This window comes from Cariama cristata, unplaced genomic scaffold (assembly GCF_000690535.1).
Source record: "Cariama cristata isolate BGI_N322 unplaced genomic scaffold, ASM69053v1 scaffold40567, whole genome shotgun sequence".
Classification (NCBI taxonomy): domain Eukaryota; kingdom Metazoa; phylum Chordata; class Aves; order Cariamiformes; family Cariamidae; genus Cariama; species Cariama cristata.
Window position 1 is genome coordinate 1,289 of NW_009626681.1, and position 11,862 is coordinate 13,150.

Below are 11,862 nucleotides of genomic sequence, written 5' to 3' on the forward strand. Positions count from 1 at the left end.
ACCAAGACACCAACAGGAGTGGAAATGCAAGGTCAGAGATTAGGGCCTAGCCAGGGTCCTCTATCCAGAGATCTTCACAGGAACAAACACTTGGCTCAACAACTATACATTCCCCCATTAAGCTGTGAAGTATTTTACCAAAACCAAATTCAAATGTCACTGAAGATTAACATCAGACAACATCAAAGTAGTGGGAGAAGGCATAAAAATTAAGCCTACGTTGAAAGGAAAGCACTCGCCTATGGTATCAGCAGTACCGCAAGCCCTTCTTGGACAATCAAAACAGATCTCAGGTTGAGCCAAAATGCTCCAGTTGGAATCCACAAACCGGAGTAAAGCAGAGACTATCAATCAATAATCAGTATCCGCTAGTAAAAATCTGTTCACTGAGGTTTCCCACACAAGAATTATGACAGTGACTTGGGTGCTTTGCTTTGAAAAGAGGGTGTAAAAAAGCTCTGAGTTTAATAAAGTTAAAGACTAGATGCTATTGAAAACCTGATTTCCCATTGTCCTAGTTTGCTTTCAAAGATGAACCTTTCGTGTTACCTTTGTTCCAACTGCTAATCCTGTATGTAACTAAAGTCTTGGTTTCTCAGGAGGGGTGTTGCTATCCTGACTTTCACAAGCACAGACAGCACATCATTTTAAGAAGGTTGCAAAATATGGTGCAAAATTGCGGAAGAAAAACAAGAAGAGTGCACATAATGGCACATAATTAATGAGAAAACGTTTGCTGTTAAATCTCTCACCTCAGCCCTCCTGACAGACATGCTTACAATTCAAATCTTCATAAAACCTGAAGAGACTTCGTATGAACACAAATCTGTCACTCCATTTCTTCTTTCAACTTCACTATAGCAGCCACTAAGATAACATTGTAACATCCATTTCATGCAGTTCAACTCCAAACACAAGACAAATATTCATCCCTGCGATGCAAATAATTTGTTGATCCTATCCTGATTAAGCACTCTTTGCTAGACAGTAAAATTAGGGCTAATCATTACATGAAAGACACTCCAATTTAGTACAGAGGACAAAGTGTCTGAATCCCATATTTGCAAAATAATTTACACTTATGCATATATAATGGACACAAGACTACAAAGGCATGCAGAAGAGAGCTATACACCCAGTAACGACATAAAGGAAACAGCAACATTCATGAATTTAAAAACTAAGGCACACGATCAGATTTTCCAAGGTATTGACCCACCTAAAAGATGTCAGCAGGGGCCTAATGAACTTCGGGGAAAAAAAAGTGGATGCAAAGTCTTGCTACCTAACTTCCAGTTAAAACACTTTTAAAGTTTTTTTGAAATGAAATCAAAACAGTTTGTATGTAGACAAATTCTAGAAAATGCCTTCATTTCCTAGGGTAAATATCACGATTCCTTTGAATATGCACTGTGCACGACGCCATTACAACATCTCATAGATAAACTTGAAAAAGCCAAAATCAAAAAACCAACAAGAACCACCCCAAAATTCAACATTTTCCACATTCATACAATTTATTACAAAACTTCAATGAAAATTAGTGTTATGGTATATAAAAAATTCAGTACATGCCATTGCTTAGCTGACAGATAAAAATGCCTGTGACAGAAATTCTTGCAATCAATACTTGAGACCTGAAGACAAATCTTCAGAGGCATCCACAGAAGTTGTTGGCATGCGTAGCGTTTACGGTATGTTAAGGCACAATGATTTAGAAAAGTCAGCTTCTTTGCATCACTGGTGAATCATCAGTGTTTTGTACATTTTCTCATACATCACACAAATACAAGTCACCAGAGCTGAAGCTTCAAAAGTAACCGAAGCACAGAGAAAGTTATGAAAAACTGATACGATACACAATGACTTAAAATGGCAAGTGAAAGTTATGATCCTGTGCAAACACACATACGTTTACTGTAAACAGGCCACAAAGTCTTTTAGCATTAACCAAGAAACTGTTCAGAATAACCTAGCAGATACACAGTTAACTCCTTAAACCCATCACAATGACTAGTCCAAACAGTGTACTCTATCAGTTTCTGTATAAAAAGGTATAGGAACGATAATAAAACCACTTTCATAAGTATGAAGACAGTGTTACCAAAAGAATCAAAAAAGATACACTATCATTTGATTAACATTGAATATATAAAACAAGCCGTTTTACAACATGATCTTCAGACTTTGTTTTAACGCAGGTCTTGATCTGCGGCATCCAGCTTTTGCATTTGAACGTTACCATTCGGTCAAAGAAAACAGAGCACCCATCCACTTAGAGAACTGTATACTGCTGCGAACAAAAGTGGAAAACAAAGAGCATTAGAAAGGACAAACTCTCAGCACTGTCAGAGCTTTTGGGGCAGTCTGAGCCCCTCTGAGCAAAGCAGTGTAATCCAGGGAAGAGGGCATTTCAGTTACTGCATCACAGGGACCTGCATTAGAACAAGATCAGCAGAGTCAGATGCAGTTTGGCCCCAAATATTTATCACAAACGCCTAATAAGAGCACATAAATGAGAATTTATTTTTAGTTACATACTTTCTTAAGCACCCACACTCGCCTCTGTCTGCAAGAATACAAGAACCGTGTGGCAGCTCATCTCAACAGTAAGGCACACAAGACATCGACCTCAGCCTGTTATGTGAACCATTACTTCTGCTGAGGAAAATGAAAACCACTTATCTAAACAGGCTTAAAAGTAAGCAGCAAGTTTGATGTCATGCACAAACAATACTCTTAGGACACTGCTTAGGTAAAACAGGAAAGCAAATAGATTTTTCCAAGCATTCATACAGCAGCATTCATATAGCTGAAAGAAGGGATACTGGTCTGTAATTTCAAAAATAACTACCAGGTTTAGATGTCTATAGCTACTTGTCAATCAAAAGGCTGCTACAAAGAAAGTGGAATTCCAGCTTTCCCTGAAAATTGGGCCCTCCTTAAGAAGCTGTGTCAGATTTGGAACTCGGGAGACACCTCAAATTCTCTAGTCCCAAAAATACTCATTCGTAACAGGAAAAAAAATAGCTTAACCTAAACATTCATCTGTATGTTAAAAATAAATATCCTAGAAAACACTGTTGTGTCAACGCACTTGTAAAGTACAGTGCAAGACTCATCCAGACTACAGTTGCTGACCACAGTTGGGATAAGGAGCAAGGAAAGCTGACAGCAGGGTCCCTTGCTCTTCGCCATTCTCACAGTGGGAATCCTGTTCAATATACAAGTACTTAACGTTTTAAGGAGGCCGTCACTTCCCATAACAACCAAAACAAGCAAGCCAGCATTAAGGCTTTAAAGCCAGAGTTCATTCATTGGTAACCAAATCTGATATTCACATTCAGAAGTAATCTGTTGTGCTACACTGCTACTCCAAGTATGAAAGAAACTAAATTTCTGCCATTGCCTGCTTAACTCTAATATGTTACAGAAGATGCCTCAAGAGGAAACAGCAACTGATGTTTCAGACTCACAAAAAGACTGGAATTTCCAATAAACATGAAGGCTTGGGTTATAAGCACAGCTGTGCACTGATGTTACCAGCATTAGTAACATGATATCCACATTTTATACATTTGTAGAACATACTTGGGCAAAGCATGTTTGTGCATTCTCAGTGTGGACCTATTTCACTGCTCTTTCTTCCTATCTCCTTATGAGACAATATTTTGTGATACGTTAGGTTGATACTGTTCTTTACAAATTTGATCTCCAGTTTTATTACACTAACTTTACAGTCCCTCATATTCCCTTCACCAATACATAACTTTAATAAATGCCTCTATATGCAATGTGAACTCATGTCGTCATTTAAGAAAGACAATACATTTCTCCACTATGCCATTAAAACAAAACGTTCTCAGTAAGTAGTGTAACTACCGCTACATAGGCCTGCACCCTGATGCACGTGGTCAGACAGCTCAGAATCCTACATTTGTACAGGTTTCGAAAGCCTTGGGAAGGAATAGGTATGCCTCCCCCTCAGCTGCTTCCAAGAACATCACTACAGTGCAGGGCAACTTGACATCTCTCCATGTACACTTCTGAATTCCCAGTGAGAGAAATCTGCTTTATAAGCAGACACGTTTTCTCACTGACCTCAATTCTTTTTCTTCAAATAGCACCCATTTTATGTTGTTGCTACAGCCCTTTTGAGTGTCCAATCATTAGCAAAAACTTTGAGAAATGGCATCTTTCCAAAAGGAATGAGAGTATTGGATGACACCAATGTCCTGTTGTTAGCTAGTTTTGACTCATGTTGTCACTCACACACCTAATATTTTGGGTTTCTGGTATTTCAGTCATCTTCTGCTGACTCCACTGCTCCAAGTTTGTTCCCTTTCCTTCTGCTCCTCTGTAGCAACATCTTACACTTCGCCATAGCAAACGTCATCAGTCAAGTACATACTAAGTTACAAAACTGGCCTTTGAACTGCTTTCCAATGTTTAACAGTTAATTTAATATGCCAATAGGGTTCATATCCACTGAGTCACTTATACATGCCAGGTTACATAAGAAATGTTCTTCTGAAGAGGTTTCTTTCGCATTTTCAGGTCCCCCGTAACAACGATGTCAAGCTTTGTCATGGACCTGGTAGGTCTGCGTATTTCCCTCCTCAGGTCCGCTAATGCCAAAGAAATTCTCGCAGCAAGCACTTCCCCTCACCTCCTGCATCCCATATGCATCCAACAGCCGTATTGGATACAGCAGTGTGTCACCAAGATACAGGAAGAGGTGCAATATGTCAACCTTAGCGTTCCTGGGTAATCAAGTCTCTCACAAGCAGAGTGCAAGGTGCCGCTGCACGTGTTCACAAGAACTGCAAATGCCACTGTAGCCACTGCACTGTGGACTTCATCCTTCCCAAGGCATCAACACATTAGTGAAAAGCAAATAAATATATTTCCGCCTACCCCTGACATTGCCCCACAAAACAGGATTTCTGTAGTGACCCATTAAGAATTTTTATATTCTCTCCATTTTATATTCTCTGGGATCACTTGGCAAAAATTGAACTAATCTGCATTAATCCATTTACCAACAAAATTTATTGAGATATAGTTTGGGCAATTATGTGAAAATATCAGAAAATTTTGCTATTGGGTGTTTCAATCTCTTTAATTTCATGTTTTGCAAACATTGCATCATTCCTTAGAAAGCTTTTAAGTCTGCAAAGTAGATAGCGTTTTGGTTTTTGGGAGGTTGGAGGACCGTTTTGTTCTCCTCTATAAGCATAGCACTTCTGGAAATCAGTCTCAATAGGAATGTGCTTTTCAAGATGCATAAATCCTACAGTGTTAGGAATGATACATGGCTATTTCTAGGAGAGAATTTTCCTTACAGAAGTGGATCCTGACAAACTCCTGGAAATTCTGCATACAGAAAATGCAGACAGATAAAAATCAAAGCAGCATTCTTTAAGAGCCAGAAGACACACAATATTTAGGTACAGGAGGTTTACAGACCAGATGAATACTTCAGACTTACGTATCGTATTAATGATACATATTTTTTTCTGTACAATGCTTTGAAGACTACAATTTTAACAAAGGGCTACCCTTTTCTTACTGGGAAGAGTTGCACAACTTATTTTCTTTCAAAGGCCACAGACAGAGGTGCTGTGGAACAGCCAAGGTCACAATCCAAGTACAACATGTCTTTTATTATGTTCTACTTACAATCCAGGAACATGACTGTTTCACCAACTGAGAGCAGTATGGACTAACAGGGAGATGCAAGATACTATTTTCAGATGAACAAACTCAAATGAAAGCATCATTGTTCTGTACATCAAGGATTAAAAACCATAACATGACTCTCATCTGAAGTCTGCCTACCTCTCTGCACACTATACACAAGGGCAGGTGGGCACCAGCTAGAAGGTGGCTCTTGAGGACCCTGCTAAGACCTTTCTATACAAGTTAACTTCAAGGTCATATGGAGCCACACAGGTTCAGCACTTCAGTTGTACAGTAGCAGTGGAAAAAACAACAATTTCTATCAGAAGTCTGCTCCCTAATAGAAGCAAAAACTTGTGCTAGCCCATCAATGCAGGGTTTGCTGAACAACTCCACAGTTAGAAGAGCTGAAAAGAGCTGGAGACCGATGGCACTCTTCTAGTCTGACTTCTAGCCAGAGAAACGCCCACTGGCAGTGCCAGGCAGTTGTTCCAAATACTACAAATTTGCCCAAGCTTCACATTTTCTAGACTCTCAATTTCAGCTGCCAAAAACTACAACACGGTCTTTGCTTCCTCAAATGACATTTCTCATCAGATCAATTCAGCATTCAGCAGCATCATTTTAGAATGCTGGTTGCTATGACAATGCTTTGTGTTGTTCTGTTAAATGATGTCAATTCATTGGTGAAAAGAAGTAGCTGTTTGATGCCTTTAGTACCGTTCTTATCAAGAATTAGAACAGTGTCAGTGAGCTCAGGAAGCTTTAAAATACTTGCGGAAATCATGAGCTACACTAAAAGAATTTTCAACATCCTACAGATATTTTAAGTGCAAGATGCTTGGGTTTTTTTCTGAACACATTCCCCTAACCATAACTACATTTCCAGCTGGCTATATTTGTTTTCCATAGCCTGACTTCTGTTACTGGTTTGTCCCAGTATGATCTTGAAGCCGAGTGGAAGACAGACAATCCAGATTTGCAAGAATAACAAGAGGAAAACAGATTGCAATGGGACACACTTTCAGAAACAGAGAAGGAAAGGGAAGAAACACCCATCAATAACTATTTCATTTGAAAAAAGAATTCCAGCTTTTCGTAATAATTGCTCATCTGAGATGGACAAGTTAAGAAACTAGTAAATATGCTGCTGGAATTACTGCAGGCTTATTTCAAAAACATTTCATATTGGAGTACCAAATAAAACTAAATCTGTTTTAGTTTTTGGTAACTTATTCCACCCCTTCATCTCCTTCCTTTCCAATCCTTCATTTGAACTGTGAAATAGAAGTAGCAATAAGCTCCTACACTTTACAGCAGTCTCTTGCATTTTAGAAGCAAAAAAAGCTGAAAAATCAAGCTTGTCTTGAAGTCTTTACTGTGCTTCACATGGACTTGTAAGATTAGTATATCAAAAGTTAAGAGTAAAAAAATTGTTCCTGCTTATTCCAAGAGTATTCTGGTGTCTAGCTGTGCTCTCACTGCCTGCTACAAACACCTCCACATGCACTGTTTATACACAGAAGCTATGAGATGTTTAGGGGAAACAGACAAAAGTGCAGGTCAACACACCTTTGTTAGGGCTGCTCTCAAAAGCTCTTAATCACCACCGTCTTGTAGAGTAAGTCTGTACTCACAGGCTTTTGTCAAAAACTGCAGTTGGCACCCTGGTCACTACTGTTTCCAAAAATCATCTTCCTTTCCTACCTCTAACCCAGTCTCCACCAGCACTGCTCTTCATTTGCCTTCAGTTTTCCACTTCTGCACAGCAAGAAATCTGTCCATCCTCTTTGGAAGCTTTGAACATGTTCCCTACATATAATCTTTGCCTTTGTCACTCCTCTTATGCTTCTCTTACTCTAGCCTTGAAAGTAAGGGAAACTGCTTGAAGTAAATTCTCCCTTTGCTCTTTCCATAAAAACCTTTAAAGCTGCCCCTATTCAAAAGGGATCAGACAAACCAGACCTTACAGTCATTCCATCTGGGTAGCACTTTATGATAATACAGACTCATCAGTCTTTTTGGCAAGGATTTAAGTTTAGCACTTCTTAATCATTATGCAATGTCAGACTCCTTCCAGAAAACCCCAAAGCATTCAGCAATCTTCTCCCCACGCCAAAATACATCTGAAACCAGGTGGTTATTTCACATATTTGGATATTACCACATTTCATTATCTTACAGTTTACTTTCCAGCTCTTACCTATGAAGGTATTTATACCATATTTCTCTTTTCCCAATATATCTGAAAACGTCTTTATATCTGTGCTTTATGAAGGGGAAAATATTTTTAAGGGATTTTTGAAGAAAATAAAAAATCTGTATTTGTCCAAAATAAAACAAGTGAAAATGTTAATTTTTACATAAATTATCTATAAAGTTACATATTTTTCTCAGCACAAAGATAAGTAAGGGTGCAAAAGAGCAACTGGAGGGGAGACTGTAGTTTCAGTAGCAGAGCTGATCCTTTAAATCTAGAACCTGAGAGATGCTCAAGGTAAGCTGTGACAGAACAAAAAGATTGATATCAAGTATGTTTAAATTTGTCGGCAGTTTGGTTCTGGTAATTACTGTGTTAATTACAAGTCTCCTGGTTTCTCTGGAAATAATGAGTTCAATAAAATACAGCAAATAAATCTGATGGGAACAGTGGAGGTTGAAGTCACCATTCCTTCTAAACTGCAAAGTCAGTTAACACGCATGAGAGAAACTTCACTAAAGCCAAGTTCTGAGGATTGAGGGTCTGAGGATTCACTTCAGCATGCTGACAAGATCACACAGCAACACTGGTTTAGCAGGACTGCAATTGCAGTTCTGACTGTGCATATTAGCCAACAAATTATGCCAAAAGTCTATCTATCCATCAATATCTCAAGGGTAACAAAAAAGTAGTTCAAAAATCTTTCCTGACAGCAATATGTCAAACAATATGATTTGCATAGCAGCTGCAGAAATGTAGCTCAGCAGATTCCAAAGAAACAGAAGGACCTCCACATTTGAAGATCTCATACAAATTCTTCTCAAATTTGTTCACATTCAATATTTCAGAACAACTAACTTTCTTAAGATTTGGTTCAAACTAAATCACAACAAGATCATGCGGACACTTTGTTAAATCTGCAAAGCTCTCCTGCTTAACACTTTTAGTGGTCCAACATGTATTCCAGATCAGCAATGTAAGGTATCCATAAAATAACATTTCACTTGGACACATATGAGCATGCTCAGAACTCTGTTTACTTATGTACCCATGGCTGCAAATTCAGCCTGGGACAATCCATGCTCCAATTCATTTTTATAAATACCATATCCAGTACTGCCAGAAGCTGTGAAACAACGGGAATCTGGTGCCACTAGTGGGAATACTGCATCCTAGTAGCCCTCAGATACTGATTTCACAGCAAATCTAGTATCTTGGAACTGAAGAAAGAGCTCTGAATATATTTGTACTACTTGCCATCCTGTGCTCTGTAAGCAACAACTACGGACAAGCCTATTAGATTTAGGGTGGTTTTTTTTCTTACCGAGTATCAGTTTAAAGGATGCCACGTGACTAAATGTGATTTGTAAGTTGCACAAAGAATTGAGCTCTTTTGCAAAAAAACAGTAATAATAATTCACACTACATAAGGTTTCCTGCATCAAACAGCCATTTTCACAAGCCATCAGAGTTTGGCCATATGACAACAAAGTCACCATGAAAACTTGGGATCTTCAGTTCAGACTAAAGTATTTAACAGGCTGCATAATTACCAGGTCCTGTCTGAGAAACAGACAGCTTTATTTCGGACACTGCTATCGCATACACTACATAGTCAGCCACAAAATTATCCTCAGTGTTTAGATTTCCAACTCTGGGAAAATATATCTTAGTATGGAAGTTGGAAGACATGATGTGAAGACTCCTCTATCTGCAAGACTTGGAAACATTGACAGTAAGAAACCTGAGTTTGAATTACTTTTTTCCCCCTTAACTACTTCACTCAAAGATCCCAGTGCCCATACCAGTAAAACCATCAACTTCTGCTTAAATAGGAATCCAGTGAATAAGTTTATTCCTTAAGAGACCTTTTTTTTTAAAAAAAAAAATTAAATATAAACAGGAAGACTGAAGGTTCAAATAAAGGCAACAAAAAATCTCCTTATTTTAGGTCTGGAATGTTGGCAGCTGCCACAAGGTCATAAGGGATAATATAATCCATTTTATTCAAGCTTTACATTCCAGAAGACCAGCAATCACAACTGGACTATTAAACTCCAGTATTAAGCAACAAGAGTTCTGATATCCTTCTATTTTTTATTCTTGCATTTAAAAGAAAAATTATACCAGAAGAGCTGCATTCTGAAGAAAGCATAAATATCTGCTACAAGAATTTTTTTCTTCATTCACTCTGATCCCTCCTAATATATCATATATAACATCAAGGGAGTCTGTATTCAGTACACATAACTGGTTTGTCTAAAATTTCATTTGGTTTTTGAAAAAACTGCTATAAATTCAGCAGCCTACATACCCCAAAACACCCTAACTTTTCTTTATATACAGTCAAATTAATTTTCTGAGCAGCTTGTGCTAGCAGAAACAAAGTCAGATGATCCAAAAATAAGGCACTGAAGATAAGCATTTACAGGTCTTAAAAAAACAGCTGGAAAGGTAAGTTTGGCATAATCTTTTTTTCTAGTCTACCCAGAACATCACTCAATTTTTTTCTATAAATACAGTAAAAGCAAGTCCAAAGTGCAAAATTAACAATAATCATTGTGAAAATCTTATGTAAGAAGAGTAAACAAGTCAGAAAAGTAATACCTGATGCATGCAGATGTTAAGCATCTTAATCATCACCAGGCTTCATCCTCATTTGGGCTTGCATCTGTGCAATCATCTCCTGCATGCGGCGCAGCTGTAAGAGAAAACCACCCACATGTTTCAAACAATTTCATGAGGAGTCCAAAATCCAGGAAACTGTAAATCTTTTTCTTCCATGGTAGAACACAGATCCTATTTGCCCCTATAAATTGGAAATGTTCAATTATACATAGTTGAATACTTTGTTTTTCCAATCTCAGATTCTTTAGTGCCTTACGTCTAACTTTCACAAAAGATTTGTAAGAATGCTTATAATGAAAATTAAGCCATAAAATCCAAATCTTTGGAAGCTAGCTATGTTTGCAGACCTGTGAATCAACATTTAATCTACAATAAAGAAAACATGCCCTTTAGGTGTATACAGAGATACACTGCTTGAGTGAGCTGAAGCAGCTTCGTTCTGATACAAGTGCTCAAAGCATAATATCATGTATGAATACTCATCTTGTGGCTAACCAGAGAACTCTGCAAATTTTTAACAACTGTAACAGCCAAACACGCAGATAGAATTTAAAAACTACTTCAAAAGAAAAAATAGAAAGCTTTACAAAATACGGAAAGACAGACTAAACATATTAAGCACCAATATTTTTACATCTAAACAATGACTTTTCCTAGAAATAACTGTTTTCTTGAGGCATTTTCTTATGACATGTTAATTTCCATCTCATAAAAGGCCAGCTATATATAATGCTTTTTTTTCTCCCCAAAAAATAACATTAATTTAAAAAAACGTTCCTCAGAAAGAATAAGAAACACTAATACAGGTTTGCAAAATGTATATGCAAATATCCCTAATTTGGTTTACAAATGACTAGGTATCTCCTCCCAGATGCAGGTGGGGAAGCTCCACATACACAATTGCAAGTGCCCTATCTTACAAACTGGAAAAGAAATAGGCCACAATTTCCATGCACACTGTATAAATTAAGTCCATCTCAAATTGGAGATCATGTAATAATCTGAGGCTTGTATAGCAAGTTTTCAGTATTCTAAGAACAATGGTGTAGTTTTTAATATATCCAGCTTTCTTTTCCCCTTTAGGAAAAAGTAGTTAGAAAATTGCTTTCATTTCTTTTCGGGGCAGGGGGCGTGGAGAAACTCTTCAACTCAAAAAGCACTATGTTTAAACAATTATACTGTATTTTCATCCAGTCAACCACATTAGCTATTGTGATACTAGTTACTCCATCAGATTCAATACAAAACAATCTGTAATAAATGCTTGACTACATATATGTGGTGTTGAGCTGTTAGCTTTTTTAAAAAAAAAAAAAAAAACCAAACAGGAAAAAAAGGCAAAAATACACTCA

The 11,862-nt window shown here is 37.6% G+C and overlaps 1 protein-coding gene across 1 annotated transcript in view; it reads right to left on the reverse strand.

Annotated features, from left to right (window-relative positions):
- Window positions 1-1,498: 1,498 nt before the first annotated feature.
- The window catches only part of LOC104164699 (septin-2), a 34,838-nt gene continuing 24,474 nt past the window's right edge, over window positions 1,499-11,862 (reverse strand). Inside the window, exons 12-13 of the mRNA XM_009704109.1 lie at window positions 10,490-10,583; window positions 1,499-2,293 (exon numbers count right to left, since the gene is read on the reverse strand). Coding sequence (XP_009702411.1) covers window positions 10,515-10,583 — 69 coding nt within the window. The 3' untranslated portion in view covers window positions 1,499-2,293; window positions 10,490-10,514. The remainder of the gene's footprint in view (window positions 2,294-10,489; window positions 10,584-11,862) is intronic.